General features: G+C 40.9%; 1 protein-coding gene across 2 annotated transcripts in view; it reads right to left on the bottom strand.

Moving 5' to 3' along the window:
* Window positions 1–580: 580 nt before the first annotated feature.
* Window positions 581–24,125, bottom strand: part of LOC117252334 (DNA repair protein XRCC4-like) — a 32,517-nt gene continuing 8,972 nt past the window's right edge. For both annotated transcript variants that reach the window (XM_078170780.1, XM_033619138.2), the window contains 5 exons: window positions 12,645–12,811; window positions 11,802–11,951; window positions 9,884–9,984; window positions 4,925–5,057; window positions 581–1,322 (listed from right to left, as the gene is read on the bottom strand). In XM_078170780.1, the coding sequence (XP_078026906.1) occupies window positions 4,933–5,057; window positions 9,884–9,984; window positions 11,802–11,951; window positions 12,645–12,811 (543 nt within the window). In that variant the 3' untranslated portion in view covers window positions 581–1,322; window positions 4,925–4,932. The remainder of the gene's footprint in view (window positions 1,323–4,924; window positions 5,058–9,883; window positions 9,985–11,801; window positions 11,952–12,644; window positions 12,812–24,125) is intronic.

The raw sequence follows: 24,125 nt of genomic DNA, 5'->3' as shown, positions 1-24,125 counted from the left end.
CATGCTGGCCGTCACAATCTTGGAATTTTGGAGCCATTAGCGACCATATGTGGACAAGAGAGTGCAGCTGTGGAGGACCGAGGGGTGGATCTGACTGAGAGCCCAAGGACGCTATCTACAGACAGCAAGCACACCCTGAATTATGTGTAATTTTAAGCCTTAACAAAATATTAACAGGGGAGTTGTATAAAAGGTCACCCTCTATACAGTTGTCATGAACGTTAAAATTAGCTATAGAGAACAAAACTGTTTTTACCAGGTTGTAAACACGTTTATTTCTGCTGCAAAATTGGGTATTTTAACATGGGGGTCTATGGGGATGACTTGCTTTTGGAGCCAGTCTCAAGTAGCCATTAGAGGAACTGCAGTTTTTGGCACTTTGGCGAAGGCTGTATGTTTCAGCCGCTTGTGTAAAACCTCTCATCACAGAAACTCGTCCCATGTAAAATCAATGACACCTCATGGTTTGCAGCTCAAATCATGTGATTACTCCTAATCACAAAATGGATGATCCTCAAAGCTGCATGCTGTTTGTCTCTTGGGGAATAACGTATGATAAAAAACACTGATCAGGCAAATATTTTGCAAAGTAAAATCTTTATTTAGATCAAGTTGAAATTAACGTGCCTCGTCTTGTGAGACACTTCACAACAGACATTTACCCAGATAATGTTTGAAAAACATTTACAATGGTTTGCACATTAAAATAATTAATAATTATTAATCATTTTCTCCTTCGTGTATTTTTAATACATTTCTAGGGGAGCATTTATTGTGTGTAAAATCAAAATAAATATTTATTCTTATAACAACTGATTGTCTTTAAAATGAGAAAAAAAATGTAAAAAAATAAGGAAACAACACATATACAAATAAGCCTTTTAAGAATATTCTGCATTCAATAACTAAGCATGTTATTGTAATATTCTAGATGAAACCACTGACTGAAATATTCAGGATAGTTTCCTACTCTTTCACACTTTGTTTCACCCCCCATCAGACGACGTCATGCACTCATCTGTAAATTATCCTCAGAAACTGATCTGGGCTTCCCTTTAAAGTACACCTTATTTATGGGATGTATAGAGGAGAGAGTGTGACATTCCTGTGGGGATTACTAAAGCAGCAAGCGCGTGTTGTGGGATTATCCAGGCAGCCACCCGTGGTCTTCAGCAGACATTTAGGTATCATCAGAATCATAAAAGACAGCAGAAAGGTCCAGATGTCAAAGGTAGAATGGTCAGATGAAGATCCTGAATAGGTCTCCATAGGTTCATTACTGTCAGTGTGAAGACACACTGTGATGACCTCAGGACCTAAAGCTGGTAGCAGAGGTAAAGGAAGAGGTGAGGAGGTGAGGACAGAGTGACAACATAACCCTATTAACCCTCTGCAAAAACACCCCTCAGGTAGTTTGAGCCACAGAACATCTACGGAATAAAAGAGCAGATGAAAAGGAGAGACGAGGGGGAGGTCAAATTATTGTTCGCAAAATGCTAGTTTAGAAAGTGGAAATGAAAGAGATGGCGCATAGTTTATTTTCGTAATGAAAAGAGGGAGGAAAACATCAGCAAGACATGATGAATAAGCAGCAACAAAGCAGCTTCAGTTCGTTGTTGGTGACACCCTGTTTTCTGGGTGTAGCCTGTTGTCCCTCAGTAGTTGTTACTCTTTCTCTGGTCTCACACAGAGCCAAGGCCGAGGGGCCTGGCAGCCAAATTCGAGCTCAGGGCGAAGTCAAACCCTTGAGAAATTGCTTCCATACTCCTGGTCCAGTTTCTCTACCATGATCTCCAAGTCATTAGCAGCACCAGCAGTTCCTGAGGAAGCACTGGAGGGCGTTAAGTGCCTGTTATCACATGACTGCTAACGCATGTAGGCAAAGTCTTAACAGCAGCTCCAAATGGAGGACGCAGTTTGTGAAAGATAGGGTCATTAATTATTCATCTTTTGATTTATTGAAGACAAGAGACAAGCAGCAAGTCTCCCATGAGAGCTGTGGCAGGTAATTGTCACAGTTAAAGCAAACCAGATGGCAGTGACATGCTCTGGCTTTCTGAGAATTGCTTTCTCAATCTGGGACGAAATCTGGCATCAAATCTGGGGACACCTCCAGGACACTGTTGCCTGGTTGTAACTGTTTTGGTTGTGTGTATTGAGAATAGGGTTGACTGGCCGAAAGTAGCTTGCCACATAGCTGGAGAGGGATCAAGAAAACCTGTTCATCAGAAAAGCCTTAGATTCAGGGCTTTAATCATGTTCATGATGAGTCCCGGATGTCATCTTTTCATTGGAGAGGGTGAAGCCAAGACAGAGAGACAGAGAGGCAAAGACAGAAGGGGAAACGAGAATAGACAGAGGGGGAAAAAGTGAGGGTGTATATAATTTGCACTAATAAAACAAACATCACATTTCAAATTCAATTTTTCAGTCCTCAAGATGGAGGTGCATTTTGGGAAATACAGTTTAATATCTGAATATGAACCAAGGCTGAATAATGTTTCTGTGTATTTCACCCAAGAAGTTCAAGAAAAAGATGTGTGCAACAAAAGAAATCAGATACAATGCAGAGGCGAGGGTGCAAATGACAGAAGATGTGCATGTTTTCACTGGAACGAAAAAGCCACTGCTGTCAGTGCACAGTTGGACCAAGCGACACTACACACTGCAGTAATTTTCTGTCGTGTTTATTTGCCAGCCAACACCCAAATGTAAGCGGTGGGAGAATGTTCTGAGGGTTTTAGATTTAAAGGAGCTGTATGCAACATTCAGCGCATGTCTATGACTCAGAATCTAGGCTGGGATTGTCTGCACACGGCTCTCAACATGGAGGTGGCTGAGCTGGCGGCTGGCAGCTAACGGTGCTAACAGTGGGGAGGGGCAACAGGGTGGGCATTATGCTTCTGCCATCATGGGACAGGACGGTAACCACCATATAAGCACAGTGTAGAGCATCAGTGATTAGCTTCACATGCACTAACATGCACATGTAGCCACACTGGCTGCCAAAACAAAAAACAGAGAAGCTCAGATTACGACACAAAGAGAGGGAGCATGACTTCATTATCTGCTCAAAACGCCATTACTTAACTGTATTTTGACATAGCAAATAGTTGTTTGCTGCCATATTAATGCTCTGAATGTCACATACAGACCCTTTCAAAGAAGTATCACTACAGCAAATGTAGGACAGGTACTGCCCGACTGCAACCAGTGAATCTGAAGAAGCTACTGCAGTGTTAAAAATACTTCTAAGTTATTTGTGCATTTTCTGAATATACAGAAGATGTTGCTTTTAGACTTTTTTGCAGCTGAAGCGTAATGTACAAACAACATGCAATGTTAGTCTGAGCCCAGCTATTCTGTTAAAAGGCAGCAGTCCAATAACCTCCGGTCGTTCTATTGCAGTGCGTCAGTATGAGAAAACATGCAGCTGTTGAATGTGGAAAGACCTCACAACATTGTATGTATGAGCCGGATGTTTGGGAGACACCTCTGAAAATCCAAATATTAACAGAAGCTGATTCATATCTGCAACTCTGTCAGACCAGTAAGTCCATCTTTCCAAAAGTCATGTTGTTGAGATGTTCACACCCATAGAGATGAACTCTAAATTCAACTCATGCTCCCAAAGGAAACTCATAAAGTGTAAGACATTAAATGCCATAAACAATATATTAATACTTATTTTCTTTTTAGCTGAGCATATTATGGCATTTAACCCTTCCTACTTGGAGAGACTATTCTTCTGCTGTGGTCAGAGGCGGCAGGAGGAGTACTTCATCTTCCAGTCAGTAAGGCAATTAATGCTATAAGGTGTAAGATGAATAAAACCATAATTGTGCAGAAATGTGCAAGAACTCAAAGCTTAAACTGTTGGATGCTGGGAAGCGTGCATGTGTGGGCTTTTCTGTAACACCAATGATGACGACAAAATGATGATTCAACCGCCTTTAATGGGAGCAGAGGAAGGAATGGGGGATAAAAATTCGGTAGGGCACCCCACATCAGTTACTGTGGTGGTTTTTCAGAAGTTTGTCTGAGTGCAGAAAATGAAAAAAAAAATGATAGTTTAGGGGAAAAGAGAAATGTTTCACAGGGCCATAAAACAAAAAAGCTTGGAATGATTTCCTTGTATTGTTGTTAAAATCTGGTTTGAGGCCACATGGAAAAGCTTATTCTTCAATTGAAAGAGGAGCTGAGAGATTGTGTCATGTTGACACTATCTTAATATGAGCTACTTGAAAATCTGCAACATGTAATCTCGCTTTCCTATCTAAACTCCTCCAATGATAAGTTTTGTCCTTGTTCTACTACTGTATGTGAAGAGAAGCTCCACAAAATTCCACTTGAAAATAACCCACTGATACCCACTACCATCTGGCTTTTGTATTCAACGGGAAAGGTTACAATCTGTAATCACTCCCAGGACAAATGACTCCACAATAGCCTCGGGTATTATCAGCTCTATCTCTGATTGGCTTCGATCTGCAGTGATGGAAATACGTCACCAGGTCGCATGTGCTAATTTTGGTTCGGTTGTCGGCATGATGCAATGACGGGCTGCCACAAACTATCGTCCGTCCCTATACAAATACTTCTTGAACATCTTCAAAGTGTAGTCAGCTCCGAGTTTGAAAGAGAGAGTGCATGGCTTCTACGCTGCTTTCTACTGTTTACTAACCTGTCTTCCAGCCCGTCCCTCTACCACAGTCATGTACACGGCTCTGGTCTACTGGCAATGGGAAAGCAGTCAATCACCTATTTTTAATGTGTTTTCCTACATTTAAAAACCAACATACACAGGCTAATTTTGGTGCAAAAAGGGTATTAATAAACTCAAAAAGGTTAAGTAGGGGAAGCTGTGGCAAAAACAACTGATACCAAATAAGGTGACAAAGTGTTGGCACTGCATTTGACTGACCTGCTGTTTTAGTCCTGATCAGAAGCCTCTGGGCTCGGGGTGGGAAGAAACCTACGCTTCCGTCTCGGTTGTTCATCTTCGTCATCAGAAAAAGTCCGGTCCAAAGAGATGCCCTGGCTCACCAGATTATGACCTGCATACAGTATGAACAACACACACAGAGACACACACAAACACAGAACTGTTCAGAAACCACCTCTGATACCATGGGCCTCACTATACCATAACTTTCTTTACAGTTTCTATGCATCTCTGATTAATGATGTCACTAAAGCACCTCATTAATTTCAAAAAATTATGGCTCTGTAAATCAAAGGTACTAGATGATAATAACATTTCTTCTAAGGCTGGACCAGAATATTCAACTATTCATATACTCGTCCATTAGGTTTTGAATTTCGGAATTAAAATATTTGTTGAATTTTTCAAGGAATGACAAAGAGATTCTAAATAAATATAAATTTTATGAACATAAATGTCACATCTTAAATTTGTTGGAGCTAATATGCTGTTTCTGCACTTCTGTTTCACAGCGCTTTGTCAGGCGTTGTGTCAGATTCAGAGCCTTTTATTATGAGTATTTATGTCAGTCTATAATTTATCCATGATAAGAAAAGTTGTCACAAGCTGCCCAACTGAAGGCAAAGAAAATAAATTATTTTATATGGCACTGAAACACTGAATCATAGTGCATATTATGTTAGATGTGAGTGAATAACAGGATCCTTAAAAATTACTGCCTTTAATCAAACTGAAAGACATGTTGTGGCCTTGTGCTGACCATCTTATAGCTGAGAAGGGAGAGATGTCTGGCTGAGTCCTTCCTGAGTCATGTTAAGCATCCCCTGGAGACAAATGCCCCAAAGTGTCTGCATGCTTATGTCTTGTCTTGTTCTGCATTTTTGGGATTTTTGGTCTCATTACCAAAGCCCAAATTGTCCATCTTCATCGTTTAACTCGATCGTCCATTAGTGTCATTTGTGGCACTTCTGTGGCAGTCTGGGGGCATACTGCCTCAGATAACCTCTGTTAACCTTGGTCAGCTCCACACCTAAAGTCCCTATCAAGAATAGAGATCTGGCATTCCATGCAGGCACGGTCAGATACAATCGTTTCTATTTGGACGGACACTCAAACACACCTGTTTGCCCTTTCACACCACTACTGCTAGATTGATAGATTGAGCAGTTGTGTTGCATAAAAAGAAAAGCTTGGATGACTTGATTAGCTTTCTGATTAGGAGATAAAACTGTGGATAGTGAAGTTAAAGCAACCGTTAATATCCACAGTGAATATAGAGAGTGAGTCTGATATTACAGTCCATCTGACAGTTAAAAAGCCCCTTCTAACATTTCTATCCATTCCTTTCTTCCCTCTCCGACACTCCCTCATCCCTTCAGTCACACTGCCTCACTCCTTTCCATTTACTCCCCTTCCTCCATCTCTATCTCTTTTATCTCTGGTCACCCCATTGTGAGTGATATGTTTCCTGTGTTACCATCAGATGCTAAACCGAAGGGGATAGGTCAAAGAGAGAGTTTCTTCTTTTGTGTCCAGTCCTACTCTGTCATTACTCTCTTATCAGGCCTTGGCTATATGAAAACACACCTCGAGGCACAAGGGTTAACTGGGGCCAAGCATGTCAAAGGGAAACTGAGTAGCCCACTATGTCAGTTACGTTTGGGTAGATTTCTAAATGCAAAGGAAACATCATTCTGCTGTTGTGCATACAATTTCTGATCTGGGTCAAACTTTGCAACAGCCAAATGGGTGGGGACCCAAGTTGAACACAACACATGCCAGTGAGGTCTCAAATTCACCATAGTTTACTGAATCTACTTACTGTATGTGTTTAGTGAATCTGTAAACACAAAAGATTGTTGTGTCTCATACTGTCTGTTTCACGTCCTCAGATCGTTGCAAAGGTGGCTATGGACTGATTGGTTGCTGGGGTTACCAGACTAAGGCTGTGCAATATAAACAAGAAGGAATAACAATGCATTAGGCAGCCATTAGCATATTGTAACAGCCATTGACATGGATTTATGGCTTGTTTCCACCACGGCCAAGTGATGACCAAGAGAGAAACGCCCAGAGATGGATTTGTTGGACAGCTGAGTTAGTGTAAATACTACAACAAGTTTAGGAAACACACCCATATTGTTAAAAAACTGTGGACACAGAGAGAATATGGGGCCAAATTCATGAGGGCATGAAGATAAGAGGTAAGTGCCGACTAAAAACACAACAAAGCATTGTAAAACAGTTCTGGACTGCTAACAATAAAGTGCTTGAGCCAAGACCCGACTGCGCAATCTACAACCTCCATCCATCTTCATTGAAGGGGGTGTGTGTCCGTGTGTGTGTGTGTGTGTGTGTGTGTGTGTGTGTGTGTGTGTGAGTGTGTGTGCAGAAAATGAGAGCCAAACAGAACCTGCTGATGTCGCCATAGCATCAATGTGTTTTGCAACTGGAGGGGTATGAGTTTGGCTTTGGACACACACGTCTTTTGAGAGAGCGGTCAGCAGGTTACCCAGCAGATTGTAACTCATAGTACGTGGGGTATGACTCAGCATGATGTGACATCACGCCCGCTCTGCGTGATGCAGGAAGGGGAAGACCACCTCACGGCTGGCCGTGTTGAAGCAATCACAGCAGACTTTGCTGGGTGGGTTTATGACTCACTGACAAGTGTTTCCCAGAACCCGGCTACCCGAGGGTATATTCTCAACTTGTGTGTGCTTTTAAGTTTACATTCAAACCCCCTGCTTACATAATCAATTACGCTCAACTGTCAAGTTTATTAGACAGTAAAATCAGTTCAAGGAAAGCTAAAGCTCAAGAGTTTCACTTTAAGTCTGCATCAATACTGAGTCACATCGTGACCTATGACATCACAAGGAGTACCGGGAATGGGCGAAAAATTGCCATCGTTAATGCCTGCACACCCTGCTCCACCAAATCATGGTGCATGTATGTATGAGGAACACTGGGGCATGATGAGTTGTTGGTGTGTTTTTGTAACAGTAAATTTCTATAATGGTGACCTATGAAGGAGTCCCAAATAATGAAGCCTCTGAGGACAAGGTTTTAAAGGGACAGTTCATCCCACATTTTAAATACATATTTTACAGAGTGTTCAAGATGACGGCCATAATGGTGTCTGCCTTCTCTTGAATGAAATGGAACTAGATGGCACTCTGCAAAAACAAACAGGTTACTCAAGATAATCCAGAGACCTTGCTGTGAGCAGTTTCATGGAGGAACTATTTTCTTTTTTACTGAACTACATCCGCCAACCATGTCACTGCGCAGAAGGATGTGTGCATCTACTGCTAGCTCACATAGTACCTGCAAATTAGCTAACATTAAGACTCAGCTGAAGACGACACATCACTGTTTACATCTCACACTGTCACAAGCCCCTTGTTTATGAGTAGATGCACACTACCTTCTGTGTGGTGATACGGTTGGTGGGTGTGGTTTGGTGGAGAGAAAGTAGTTCCTATATGAAACTGCTCACAACAAAGTCAGTGAATTATCTTTAGTAACCAGGTCATGATTTCTGGAAAGAGACATTACTGTTGAGGTTTTATTGCTGCTTTTAGCACCACAAGCTGAGTGCTAACTAGTTCTATTATATTTGAGAGAATGCATCCATCTCTGTGGCCGATATCTCCAACACTCACAACAAAACAATCAAGGAAAAATATAGTTTTGATTTCAAGCCCAGTTCAGACCAAAGATTTGCAACAAGATGAGCTGAAACAGACAACTTCCTGCAATGCACCGATCTGCAATGTTCTAAAAACCTGGTGGTTCACACCAAGTCAACTAGATGAGATGGTGTATCATCTCTGCAACAATTCTCTGTACTTCTGTTCTGATTTCCAGCTTTTCAGGCTTTTTTTGTGGCTGAATCTGATTTGTAGCTTCTTAAAATGTGAATACAGATGGACAGTATTCATAATGAATACTCCACAGTAATATGAATAACCAGCGCCAATTAATTAGTCAATAAGAATGTGTGTGTGAAGGTGCATAAGAACATACAGCGAGCAGCAGCACCGTGAGGACGGAAACAGAGGGCTCAGAGGGGACAGAGCACCTGGTGCAGCAAGCGAACACACTGTCTGCGGTCATTTTGACTTCACTACAAGCCGATTGGCTGTACAAACAGGCGAAGTACTCCACATTCTAAAACCAGCCACCAGCAATTTGACCAGCGGAGTTGCAGGTGACACCATCAGCCAGCTTGAGTCGAGCCTTGACGGCCAGTTCTACCGCTGCAACTTTCTCTGCAACGTTCTAAAATAGTTCATCTCGTCACAAATCATTGGTCTGGACTAGGCTTTAGGGTGACATGTCCCTTTAAATTACTTCTGAAACATCCTAGTGTGTATTAAGCCTACTGTATGTGGCCCCATCCTCCACCCTCTCTAACTTACATGTGTTGTCTGGCAGCTTTGCATTTTATGCTTAAATGTGCAGCACTATCATCATAACCCTGTCACCTGAACCCAAATATCACTTCAGCTTTCTCCAGCTCACATTTGTGCATGTTAACACAAATACACAGCTAACTGCCAATTCTTCTTCTTCATGTTATGAATTGCATTGGTTAGGCTCGGCCTTACCCCAAGAGAAAAGCCTTTGTTATTTCTTTCTGAGTAATTGGAGGGCAAGGAGATGTTTCAGTCTGGTTATTATCATTGATATTGCTGTTGCAACATATTCTGACGCAGGCAAAGATTAAAACAATTGATTTTTTTTTTTCTTTTTCATATAATTCATCTGTAATACCCAATTATTCATTCTGAGTTGGCAGAGAATTGTTTATTTAATTGGCTTTGGCGCAGTTTTCCCTCTGAAAAGCAAAACACTTCATACACCACACATACACACACACACACACACACACACACACACACACACACACACGCACGCACACACACACACCTGAGATGAGAATAGTTGGCTCCTGAGATGGATGGAAGCTCTGAACTGTCTCCTCTCTTCTGTCCTGACTGTCATCTTCACCATGAGTTGTGTCATTGTCACTGAAGGAAAGGACACAAATGGTTTATGTAGAACAATCAGTGTGTGTGTGTGTGTGTGTGTGTGTGTGTGTGTGTGAGCGTGAAAAAACAGAAAAGAAAAGTTAATGCGCATTAATGCTCTGGGAAATACAGTATCTCATTTTACTATGCTGGCAAAACCTTTAGATAATCATCTTTTAATATTTTACATTACTGACCACAGGGGACGGTGACAAAGCCAGACACATGAGCAGCGATTACTGCATTAGTAAAATCTTCCATCTTTATACTGTGGTCCACTATGGTGACAAATATAATAACACAGGCTTATAAAGAAACAAATTAGACACCATCTCTGTTCTACAAAAGCCAAAGGTGTGGCAACATATACAGATCTGACAGCGCTGTGCTCTGACCCGCCTGGAAACAAAACTTGCAAGTGTGAAACAATGACTACTCTTTATACAAAAGTTTTAAGTGCTACACAGTAAATAAGCTAGATTGATTTCCATGCTTTAAGTCAGTGGTTCCCAACTGGTCCAGCCATGAGGTCCAGATTTCTCCTTGGTCACTGATTCAAGGTCCACCCAGTTTGATATATTCAGCATCACACTTGCATTTTGCCATGTCATCGAGCTAGTTTGCTGTCTCTAATAAGTAGTTGTCCATTAATCGCTCACTTTATAGCAGCAAACGGCCCTTCAAAATAAAAGCTCTGTGCCGGAAGTTCACTGTACTTAAAAATAAAGTGTGTTTTTTACAAACTTGACATGTTTGCGAGTCACTTGCAGTCCATTCAGAATGGACTCGCAACCCACCAGCTGGGAACCACTGCTTTAAGCGTTTCTCATAAAATTTCAAACAAATAATGTGTACCTGCAAGAAAACAACCAGTCGATCCACAGAAAATTCATCAGCATCTTTTCTGATTCATGTCAGTTTTCATAAAAGAACTAGATGCTGTTTCTTGCATTGCCTTACAGTAAACTGAATATTTTTTATTTCAGGCTGTGGGTCAGAAAAAACAAGATTTCTTATGACATTACGATGGGCTCTACAAAGTTGTGATTTGGCCAGTCACGCTAAATACGTAATCAAATTATCATGATCGGCAAAAATTATCGTATAATATTGTCCTTGTGTTTACATGCACGTTTGTTTACATAATGTCAACAACATTTTAGCCAACATGATGCCAGAATAAACCACAGGGTTTTCCCTACCATAATAAGACACAGGCACAGCTCCTTAGGATTATTTTCATAGTGCCTAACCACCTAATAAACAGAAATAAAACATGCTGAGACATGTTTTGCAGTCATTTCAGGTCGTGCTGCTCCTGTCCTCTCATCTGCTCTCTGTTTCTGAGTTTTCAAATATTTTGCCAAATGAAGAATCGAGAAAATAATCGGCAGATTAATCGATAATTATAATAACTGTTAGCAACTGTTAGCTGCAGCCTTATCCATCAAATCTGTTGCTTTGTTGTTGTTTTTTTGTTTGCTTGTTTGTTTGGTTTTCCTTTTTGGATTTTAAGCTAGCATAATTTTTTGGTATGCTTCGTAATCATAGTCATATGGGTTGAAATGTTAATTAGTCAATCACATTGTGTCTTGTGAATATTTGACATAAATCCCCCAATGCAATAGACAACAAATCAGTGCTGTAGGTCCACACTTAAAGGTTTGACCTGGTAGCTAGGTCTTCATCAGACCCAGAGGTTCATAAACAGATGTATTCAAAAATTAAAATATGTGAGAAACACGAGTAACAAAGCTAGCCACTTACACCAGAGCATCACAGAATTAGTGAAAGTCATGCAAAATCAATCTGCTGACCTCTGTCTCCGCTCCTCATTAGTCTGTTGGAGCTGGCGGACAGCCCCCTGCAGGCCTCTGATCTTTGCCTTCTTCTCATTCAACACCATGACGAAACGTGAGTACAGCGCCCCCTCCGACATCTCCTTATCCTTAACATGCTTCTCCAACCTGGTGAGAGAAACGCACCCATGTATGTGCAAAAACATGCATTCAAGCAAATGGACTTTTACTTGTACGTATGCGCTCGCACATTAACACACGTGCACATGCAAACACAGACAGACCAGTGCATGTTTTTGCAGCTGTTGTTTCTTGTTTCTTTTGCCCTCTGAGAGTAATTTGCTAAGAGGGATGATGCTGACGCCTCCACCCAGTGCAGACATAAGTCACCCCCATCCTGCGTCTCTGGCAATGCTCCAGTCATTGGCATCAACAGGAACTAACAAGCTGATAAACACTTACACAAACAAAAGGCTATTTGAAAAAAAAACGTTATATTTGAAATGAAAGACATACAAGTGAATCATTTGAAGTCAGTTCCCAGAAATCACAAGCCCAGTTTGCAACACTGGGTGGAACTCTTAATGCTCTTGAAAGGGCGACCAGTGATGATGTCATACTGGTTGATTGCTGTGCATATAAACAGCTGGCAGCACGACTTAAAAAGCAAAGAGAGCTTGCATGCAAACAAGACAAGCAGCAAACAAATACCAGCAAGGAACATCTTAAGGAAATAATTTCATTCTGTCGGGGTATTTTCCATTCAGACTTGACCTTTGCTCTGCATCACATATTTTCTCAAAAACACACATTTCAATCCATCGGCACAAAACACTGAGCTGCGTTCCTCCAAATCCTTACTCTCTGAGTATCCTCTGGTGCTCCCGTTTCAGTCTACGGTTCTCCTCCAACAGCTGGTAGTTTTTTGACTCCAGATCTGCACTGCGCTTCAGGGACTGGCCAATCATCTCCCGGTTCAGCTCTAGAGGATCTGGAGCTGGCTGGAGCTCCACCGAACCCAAGTGCACCTGCAGAAAGAGGAGTAGAAAAGAAAAGGAAAAGGAAAGCAAGATCAAATAAGACTACAAACTGCACAAGCATTTATATCTAAGGCAATAAATGTTTCTCTGCAGGTTGGCTGGCCTCATCATTCATGAACAGTATATGGGAGGATCTTAGTACTCTGCACTGACAGGTGGTGGTTAAGATAGTTCATGCCACACGGTAAGCATAACTTCTAGCTGCCTTTGAGTATGACCGACTGGGAGGAGACAACAGGACCAATTCAAAACTACATCTCCCAGCTGCCAAGTGATCCTCTGTAAGGAAAAGCTGGGGGAAGTTGGAAGTAAGAAAAGCACATCTGGCGCTACAATTACAAACGGATGCACAGATGAATGGATTAAAGCAATGACATCACATTTCAAGCAGCTTCCAAAACATGCTTACAGAAAAAAAAAATGAGTAAGCATTCGCACCTTATCCTGAGAAGCTCCGCAATATAGAGGTGCAACAAACCATTACATCACATTTTCTCTGATGTGAGAGATTTTTTATGAAGTTGAGGTGTTTTCTTCTGTCTGGGAGGAATACAGGATGAATTCATTGGTCACCAGTAAAATATGCAAGTGAGCACACAGTTTCCTCTCTGTTGCTTCTTCTCTGTGACTCTCTGGAATCACAGACATACTTCAGATGTAATAAAACATTCCTCATTTGGTTTGCATTTGGCACTTGGTCACTGAAGCATTGCAGAGGGTGACAAAAAAAAACGCAGAATACCCAGAAGCACGGGAACATAGGTCAACCTGGAGTGCACTCATTAAAGCTGCCACACCAGACATATTTTCAAATACCTGCCCAATCTTTGTTTGCTTGTTGCCTTGGAGATTCTCCCATGCACACACAGAGGTACAGCTCATGATGCGCTGGGAAACCAGAAGGTGATGAGGTGCTAAATCTTCACTGGGCTGTGTCGAGGCCACAGACCCACTGTAATAAAGCCGCCATCTTCAAAAGCTCTCATAAAATACTTGTCATTTTTGTCCTGGGCCGATGCTGTCCTGGCAGGCCACACAGCTGTTTTCCCCTCCACTGGTGAACCTGCACACGTTGAGTGGACATTCACTTCACATCGCTCCCACAGTTTCACTACCTCAGCCTTATCATCTCGGCTTTGGAAGTTTCTTTTTGACAATGTCAGACTTCCTTCTCTATGTTTTCTCCCCTCCCTCTCACTTTGTCTCTAACAAAACTAACTTTTCTGCAATGTTTTGTAAATTAAATACACTATTGCTATTGAATGAAACCTGTCAAATCCTTTTTGATGCCTGAATTAATAACCAATATCTTTAGAGATCCCCTGACTTTTCCTCTAAGGCCACCTGCAGATCAAACTTTTCACTAATCCAGTGAAACGTCTAAACATCTACGACGCAGATGGATTGGCACAAACTTCTGAATGTTCTGAGACCATGTATCCTTATCACCGATCCCTCACTTCTCTCTATGCGCATCAGCTCAGAATTCTAATCTTCCATTTACAACCAAATATCTGCAAAAAGAATGACAGTCCCATCAGCCTGAGCAGTACTACCTGTTTCGTGCTTATTAGCAGATCTTAGCATGCTAACAGGCTAAACTAAAATGGTAAACAAGCTAAACAATACAACTGCTAAAAATCAGCATTTTAGCATCGTTGCTGTGAGCATGGTAAAGCTAGCAGTTAGCTCAAAGTACCACTGTCCCTACGTACACTCTCACTGAGCCACTAGTGTGACTGCAGACTCTAAGGCCACATTCACTTTGATATGTTTTTATTCAACAATCGGCGTACACACAAGTGTTTTAGCAACATTTCAGAAATAATCTCTCATACTTTCACGCCTGAAAACACATATCAGATGTCCATTTACGTGTACAAGGAGGCATGCACGTGTCAGTGTAACAGGAAGCAGATTGTCTATCCTGCACTTGGTTGCTTACTTACAGAAAATACTACGCAGATGGCAAAAAGTGAGACCAGAGATTTCTTTGCTTGGAGCCAGAATTGTTACTGAAAATAACACGAGTATAAGGAAGTCAAGGCGATGGAAAAGAAATGAGGGAGTCACTGCAAAGCTAATACAGTGACATATTGGAGCGGTACCATCCAGGAGCTTTATCCGTCACCAGAGGAAACCCTGGCATTGGCTTGGCACGTCGTCACTGATAAGTTAGGAAGCCAACGTGGGTGTCTGCGTTATCGCTTCCAATAGTTTCAGTTTCCTCCTGTCCTGACTGAAACGCAACCCCAGAGTTTTTAAACCATAACAGGGTCAGCAGCATTTTAAGAGACCATTTTACGGATTACAAAATGGAGTAGTATGGACGTTAGGCTAAAATGTAGCAATTATGCATTTAAAAAATAAAACATGTATGTAGGCCTAGACTTAGTCTTGTTTACATGGGATCTTGTTTTTGTTTTGGGGCTTGAAAGCCACCAATCTTTAATACATTACCTTCCTCTGCAAGATACAAAATGCACGCCATGAGCACAAGGGCCATGTACATCTTTGAGTGCATTGGGAGCATGAGATAAGAAAACAGACTGCTTGTCTGGTCAAAAACACTCCTCAGTGAATTCAAATATTATTGATTTCCTCAAAGATAACGGCTCCATTCAGTGCCAATCCAAAGTTAACTGAATATAGATGAAGAGATAATTCTATAAAAATCTCTTTGAATAGTGACACGCTTATTCAGTGCCAGTGCTGCTAGTTTGATCAAAACAAGGAAATCAGCGATTTAACAAAAGTCACCTTAATAGGATGGGGACACAGAAGAGACCACCCAGGATCTAAGGCGGATGAGGTTCCCAAAGAGCTCGTAAAAATCTAGAACATCAGGATGTCACAGTGATACAGTGCAGGCTCCTCTCGGGGATTAAGAGGACATCTGTGACACTGAGCTTTGTAAGGAATTGGCAAGACGCCATTGTGATGCAGTGTTGTGCAAGATGGTCAACCATTAATAAGAAAGGGTGAGACTAGTGTAGGAAGACGCCCAGTAAGAATAGCTGATGTTTGTCCATGAGAGCATGTCTATACATTCTATTTAAGCCCGGCAGATAAAGATTAGGCTACACTCATATTATTAGTATTCTTCTATTTGTAGAACTAGATTTTAGTAGCAGCAGCGTAGGATTTTTTACGACTTGTGTGAGTTCTATTAAGTCCAAAGGTCAAATTTTTCCAAAATTTACAATATGTTTTATCTCACAAAATATTCTGCTTCAACTCATATTTGTTGGCTTTTAGACTTGTACACAAAGCAGGGTACACACCTGTATTTAAAGGTGGTTTAGTGGCAATCTAACAGCAACAGCATCCCCAAATTAAGTTCAGTTGTTAAAGAAAGTTCCAAGGACTCCCTTTATTCAAACTGAGAATTTAGTTTGAGGATTTTTTTAAGGGGTGATGATGTCATTAAATATGACAATAGACATTCAAAAACCTCAGTAGAAGCTTCTCATGTAAAAAACTGACATTGAATACAGCCCTGCATGCATGCAGAGCTGCACAATGTGTGAGGTGTAAAAGCTGTGAAAGCTTTAATCTGACCTCAAACCCTTCCTCCACCTCTCTCTACCTGCCCTTAAATCTTCGCTGTGCTTCCAGAGGGAAGCCATTTGGCAATAAATCAGCCACATTAGAAAGGATAATGTGAAGGCTTTGGACTCTGACACACTGAGTACACTAATATTTTAACACTTTAAAGTGCCAGAATGACCTACATTTACCGTACAAGTTTTACTCCATTATAAAGTCAAATGTCAAAATTTGTCATCAAAGTTTTACCCGACGACGTCGTTCGAGCCCATGAATCTTCCTGACCGGCGAGTTACCATGGTATTACCAGTTTAAGACACCAGATACAGACATTTAAACTGCTGGAAGCACAACCCTAATTAACTGGATTAACATTGGAAATGAAACTGCAGCTGCTGTTTATTTATTCTGCTCCTTCCTTTAAAAAACCAAAGGATGTGTCTTTACTTTCAGGGTTTCTGCAAGTAAACATGCGAATTCCAGATCACCAGAAGTTTACCTTCAGCGTACTGTGCAACACGGAAAAAGGAAGAATGCACTAAGCAAAATATAAATCTGGAAATGTTATGAAGCGGCATGCTTTGTTAGTGGTAATGCATGATTTTTTTCATTCTTTTAAGTTCCTTGTTGAAGGACAGAGAAGGGCTAAAAAGCTCCATTTATTTTCTTGAGCCTCTGCCTCCCTCCTGAGACACAGAGATAAAGCTAAAGGTCAGTCTGCACACTGCTGCCAGCCTCTGCCAAGGTGTGGGAGGTCAGACTGTGATCCACGACCCACTGCCACATTTTTCCACTGCGTTAATTAACTAAAACAACAATAAAAAGAATACATTGTGTGTAGCTGTTGTTTCAGCCTCTAACAGCATTAGACACATGGCTTTAATATGACAGTGGGGTGATTTATGACATTAAAAGATAACGACAAGACAGATGGAAAACTAAAAGCCCTCTACAATGAGATGAAATGCTTCCTCATTTCTTTGCAATAAATATCCCGACCTGGAAAACTCGTAAAAATCTCCATTTTGGGATGAAACATAGCGTATTTAACATCATCAAAAAAGAAGAAAAGATTTAGCAAAAAATGTAAATGTAATATATTTTAGGTTTCAGGATGTTTGTTCATTTGCACACAGTCTGATGTGTGTGTGGTCTCACTGTTTGTTTGCGTGTGTGTCTCCAGACAGCTAGCCAGACCGTAAGGTCAAACCCGTGGAGAAGGGGGGACGTAGGTGTGGAGGACAAAGCCGAAAGAACACAGTCCCAGTGAAAAAGATACCATAACACACTGTGGGCACAGAGGACACAAAGCTTCCCTTATCACACCGTCCAACACATCGCTGGAGACCAAACCCACTATTTATTCCCATAGATCAGAGGTGATTAAATAAATAAATAAAAAATAAAAATAAACAGTGATCAATAATATCACTGTAGGTTACCATCATTGAAATTCATAGATTAAAGATATCTAGCACATTAATTTGCAAACAAAAAGTACACTTCATAATGATACTTTTTCACAATGACTATATTATATGTCACATGAGGACAAACATGTAGTGATTACGTCTCTTTTTCCATTTCAAACTAATTGGTGTGTCCAGGGGGGACGGGGAAGTGAGTGGGTGAGCCCTGTGTGCCCGATGACAAAGAGACAGTGTTCAAGGTTGGGCAAGGGTGCTCAGTATGGGAAGTGTGGGCACGGAGCGGCCATCAGCTCGTCCCATCAGCTCCCTCGTCTGCCCTGCAGAGGCGTGAGGACAGATAAAGAGCAGGAAGTGAGGGGCAACTGCGCTTCCCGATAACATGACTGTTCCCATAAACATAGGGCATGCTATGGCACTATAGCAGATAGTGGGAGAAAATAGTTCAAGTACTTAATTTCCTTTAGGTATCGGCCTAGAACTGGGTGCAGAGATGTTTAAAGCAAGGCAGGAAGTCATTATTAAGAGTCACACTCAACGAGAGAGACAAACTACTGTGATGTGGAGCTCGCAGCAGGAGAGATGCGTCGGTGGATCAGCCTCTTCAAAGGACAAAAATCTGGCTTCCAGCGCTACCAAAATTTCCAACACACTAAACGCAGAACAAAAACTTAACTAGAAGTGTAAAAGTTAAACACATAATCGCAGATGATTACAGAGTTTGTTTGTTTTGTTTTTTTTTCAGAAACCACAAGAAAAGCTTTTTGGCCGCTTCACAGATTTGAAATTGCATCACCAACAATGGGTTTAGTGGGAATTTTGTTGGCCAAAATATGGAAGACAAAAATCAAAAGAACATTGAAGGAACATTCGTCTGAAACTATTTAGATAATCGATGAATCATTTGAGTCATTTATTAAGCAACAATGACAAACACTCTCTGGTGGCAGCTTCCTAAATGTCAGGATTTGACGCTTTTCTGTGATTTACTTCATTGAATTGTTTATCTTTGGAGTTTTGTGACTTTTGCTCGGACAAAACAAACAATTTGAAGCCATTATCTTGGGCCCTGGGAAGTCATAATTGGTATTTACTATTCTATAACAATTTATACACTAAATTATTTTTTTTTTAAAAGAATACATAAATGAATCAATGATGAAAAATACTCATTAGCTAAAACCCTACATGCCAGTATCACAACTGTGTCAATTAAGCAAAGAGTAGCTTAATAATTCCTGGGGAATCAAAGGCTGAACATCATCACACTGGGAATACTTCTTTTGTAAAACCAAAAGTAACCCTTATGAAGGCTCTTCTGTCCTGTCATTTATCTCCAGTTTGCAGTTTCTCTAGTTGTTTTCCAACATGTTATTATAGCAAATTATATGCACAATCAGTGAACTAGATGTTTGTATTTAAAAACTGTAGAGGTTGTTATTAGATACATGGCTTGATGATGTTTGGTGTAGGACACAAAAATAGAGAAAGAAAAAAATAAAAATTAAACAGCTTTTAGATCTGCCACCAAGCATGGAGGAAAAACTTCACAGAAGCTTAAAACAAATCAATCAATAACACACTTGGTGACGAAACAGCAAGGCCTTGCACAGAGCAGTTTGATTTCTCCTGCGAACAGTAAATGTGAACTATAGATAGCCTACAATGCAATTATGAGGATTAATATATTTTATTAACGAAAATATGCTGCAAATCTTTGATCCATGTCGTTTGTAACCAGACTTTTAATGGTATTAACCTTGTCTGTAGGCTACAGCACAATAAGTAGGAAATAACAAAAATAAACATGTTAAAAAAGATTAAAAAAAAAATTAAAAAAAAACATTAACTAACCTTCCTACTTACTTATGGAAGCACAAATATTAAAAAAAAAAGACAAAATTAACAAAATCTGCGAGTCTACCAAATCAGGCAGGCAAAAAGTTGGCTTCTGAAATGTTACCAGTGTGATATGATGCCATAAGGTGGACGGAGCAAAACGGGGTCACAATTAGACTGCAGAGAGCTGCGGCCAGTGTAACTGCCCCTCCTGGCTCCCTTATCTTACCAAGTTAAGATAACAAAAACAGGGACAAAATCATCTCATCTCTGGATGTCACGACGAACTATGATGAAGGCCAAAATGTGGCCTGCAACACACTGGGTGAGGCTTGCTGTATTTAGACAAGGCGATTTAAAGAAAGTGCCCCCCACTGGTCAGTTAAGAGGAGCGAGGAGACAGTAGTCAGTCAAACTGTGATCCTACGTCGCACAGTGAGAAAGATTCAAGGATGGTCGTCATCATGGTCTTGCGATCAAAGACAGCCAGGAATAAAAGAAATTTGGGATGACCATCTCACTGTGTGACTGCTGTTATGACCACGTCTACTATCCAGCCAATAGAAATGCAGCATGAAATGACACCCTGGTGCTAAACCCAAACAAAGACACAGACAGCAGCTTGCCATGGAGGTCAGCTCAGTATGGGAAGCTATTACATCATACATCATGGCGATTCGGTAGGCGCTGTCATCATATAGTCTGCTAACATACTTAACAAACTTAATGTCGTACCCAAGTTTATTAGATACATGTCGCACAGTGTAGCTTGCAGTAAACTTAAAAGACTGCGAATATATCTACAGTCTGTAGGGGGCTTAACACAAACACACACAAAACCAAATGCATGATCCCCTCTAGGCTTACACCTAGTGGACATAAAAAGACAGATGAGATGATCAGCAAATAATGAAAAAACAAACCTATGAATGACAATGAAAGTTGCTAAAAAGCTGCTAGGACAGAAACAGGTCACCTACTAATGCACTGTCATTATTTTATCTGCAAAGTTTTTGCTTTTGGCCCCCACACCTTAAAATGATCACGCATCATAATTGTTAGCGTTTGTAACTAATGTTGACAAACACAGGCCGTGAATGTACAAACACACTCATTATGTGCAGGCACATATTGTATCATTTCACACTTCAGAATTTGGGATGATTCAATCAGAATAAGACAAAACATGAACTACTGGCGTCATGCTGTGCAACTCCGGTCCCCAGTGAACCATAACACAAGTTCTATTCGACAAACATAAAACATCGACAATCAGTGTCACATGCATCCACACAGACTCATCCAGAATCCTGCGGCTTCAATTACCACAACTGTCAGCAACAAGAGTCTCAATCTCTCTGGATCCAGAGCTGGTCTGAAGTAAGAGCTGAGCGGAAAGTGGAACTTTTAGAGAGAGTGACAATTTTGCCATGCTAGAAACTAAAGTAACGTACTATAGTTGTGTAATCAACTACATAAAAAATAGATAGTTAGCTCATAAGTTTATTCAGGATCATCTAATTCAAACTTGAAAGTTCTAAAGGTCTGAATCTGCGAGAACATTAAGTGTCTGTATCAGCAAGTGTCAGCACTAGAATATTTATTCTTCCATCACTGACAGATGGGTACTTAAACAGACATTAAGGAGGAGTTAATGTCCGACTTAGCCATGTAAAACACCTGCTTAGTAGCAGTTTAACTACAAACACCCAAATTACATTCATCATTACAACTTCTGGGGTCATATTCATAAAATATTAATGTCAGGTTAAGTTCACCACCTGTTTTGTCTCTAGCCTCCTTTCTTCTATTCCCAAAGGAAACTTCCCTCGTTTTTGGTCATTTCTGCACCCTGAAATTATCCAGCTGGGAAAATATGTTCCACTTTTCAACCTCTGACGTGTTGTAGAAAAGGCAAACGAGGGAGAGCGAGGGGGGGGGGGGGGGAGAAGCAGGTGTTAGACAAGAGTGGTAGTTAGCACTTAATGCAAATAGCCCCCCAGGATTCTTTCATTTGTGTCTACCACACACATACCGCACACAGTGGTGATTACTGTCAGCAACAATGCGAGCATGGATTACAGTTTAAAAAGCACACTTGGGGCCGGACAGATTTGGGCCCGCTGTCAATCATTTTGTGTGGTCTAGTTGCTCCTTTTGGCAGCAACTTTTCCCTGCGCTACAAAACAAATCCCACCTACACAAATGAGAGTTATGTCATTTTTATACCAGTGAAATTGTTTCATTTGGGAATACAAAAGTCAAATGATGGCTGCTGTTTATTTGTTTGTCTCTCTTGTGGTTCACTCCCTGGTGATGACATGCATTTGGAGGAAGTGTCAGTGATTTGATGGAGTGTACTCAGGCACAAAGAGTTACAATAATCAAGTCATCAGAAACACACTGTGAATTACTGTCAAAATCGATGATCTATTATTCCATTTAAGCTGTAGTTGGTAACTTCGTATTTACTTCAATTGTCGCTACATTCACACAGCACTAAATGAGACATATAACCTGTGACTGGTGTCCATAGATCAGCCTAACCAGACTTCCAACCAGAAGTCCATTCATTCTTAGGGGAATCTCTGTGATGTCCGATGTGCCTGCGAAACTCTTCCCCTCTGTAATATTTCAGTCCGAGTACATTAAAAAAACTGAAATTTCGCAGTGGATTTTTGAGAGACTGTATGCTAGCTTTGCTAACAGGCTGCTAACTGGCTAACAGACTATTTCCTTAAATTCAGTTGCCTGTGTTGATTGTCAAGCGAGTTTGTATGATTGAAAAGAACTTGTTTATCTAGTCACTGTGAATCTGTGAGTAATGTTATTCTGCTAAAATATGGTTATACATTATTTACAGTCAGGTCATAGTTCAGCCGTTCATACGTCTTTTTAATTAAATATTTCACAAAACATGCCACGTACCTGGTCGTTCCTGTTTTTGTCCCGATAATGTTCCAAAAAAAAAACAGACAAAATTAGCCTCTCCCCCTGCGGCTACAGGTAGTTTCTATCAGATGTCTATCCATCTGTAAAGAAATGCACTTCCTTGCATTGGACACTAGAGGCATCATCCGTATAGTTACGGATCTACAGACACTAGTCACATACGTAAGTGGAAACGAGGCGTAATGGCCTTACTGCATGTGAAGGAAAACAACCAATCAGAGCTAAAGAGTCTCTAACGCAGCTGTCAGTCATGTCAATCACTGCTTGTGAACTTCGGTTAATCTGTCAAACTAGCGTTGACCAAATATGAACCAAGATATTGTTACTGCATTGCCTATTTCTCTTTTCAAATGTTTTCAGAAACACATTTTAGTGTACTGTTTATCTGTAAAATGAGAACGTTGGCCCGGCCAGTGGTCAGTGAGCAGTGCTTGATACTTTAAGCTACGTTAACTCTCCAACATGGTGGCTAAGTCACAAACTTTTTTTTTTTTTTTCATTTCATTTAATTTTATTTCACTATTGAAATGTGAGATGTAGTTACATGAGACAAGTCCCACACAGGAAAAATAACGTTAAATAAATAACGTTTTGTCAAGCATGTCAAAGCCTGACAGCCTGGCTGCCTCATCTAAAACCAACAGTATGTCTGCACGTCCAGACAGACAAATGCGCACTTAAACACACTTGTATACACGGCCCACACTCCAAGACAAAGAAAGCCAGGGGGAGTGGGAGAGAGAAAAGAACAAGGCTCTAATAAACTGTTGTTTGACATTGTTATATGGGGACAGCCCTGTCCATAAATCAGGCTTTATGGTCTCACTCTCTACATTGTCCCAAACCCTCAGGCCTTCTCCCTCTGCTCTCCTCTACCTGCACAGCAGTCCCAGGACCCCAAGTGACCTGCTCCCTGGAGGCAACAGCATCCTCTCACAGTTTGGAGGAATAACCACAAGATCCACTGAAAGCACCGTGACCTGTTCTCCATCAAACCTGTCACTCAGTGTGAACTATGTGAGAATCACCTCAGCACAGCAAAATACATGTCTCTGTCAGTGACTGCTGTATACATTTTAAAAGAGAACTGATTGTTTACATTAATGCAATCTAGCTCTACCTTACTATTCAAGAAACCTTCAATCAGCAAACCTTTTTCCCCAAACGTTTATGAGCCAAGGCCGTTAGACAACTGCTTTAAATTGTTGCTGTTGGATGAGTGAATAATTCGTCTGGCTTTTTCCACAGTGGCCTGAAGGAAACCACTTTAAATCTGCTTTAATGTGGGGACACTATAAACCTTATCTATTTAACAGCCCCCTGTAAAAAATTAAGACTTCCTTTCTATTTTGTTGTATGTCGTTAGATGCATTTATCCTCAGGGGACAGTGACAACAGGGAAGTGCATGATGTGGAATTCAAAGGTGAACCACTGACTGGTTGACATAATTAAGAAACTTTCTAAAATTGAACCTCAACAAATGATTCTTCAACACTTGGGTTTCCAACTACCTACTTCAGTTAATGAGTTTGTA

Source organism: Epinephelus lanceolatus, chromosome 9 (assembly GCF_041903045.1).
Source record: "Epinephelus lanceolatus isolate andai-2023 chromosome 9, ASM4190304v1, whole genome shotgun sequence".
Classification (NCBI taxonomy): Eukaryota; Metazoa; Chordata; class Actinopteri; order Perciformes; family Serranidae; genus Epinephelus; species Epinephelus lanceolatus.
The sequence above is the reverse complement of the archived record's forward strand: the minus strand, read 5'-3'. Positions and strand labels throughout refer to the sequence as shown.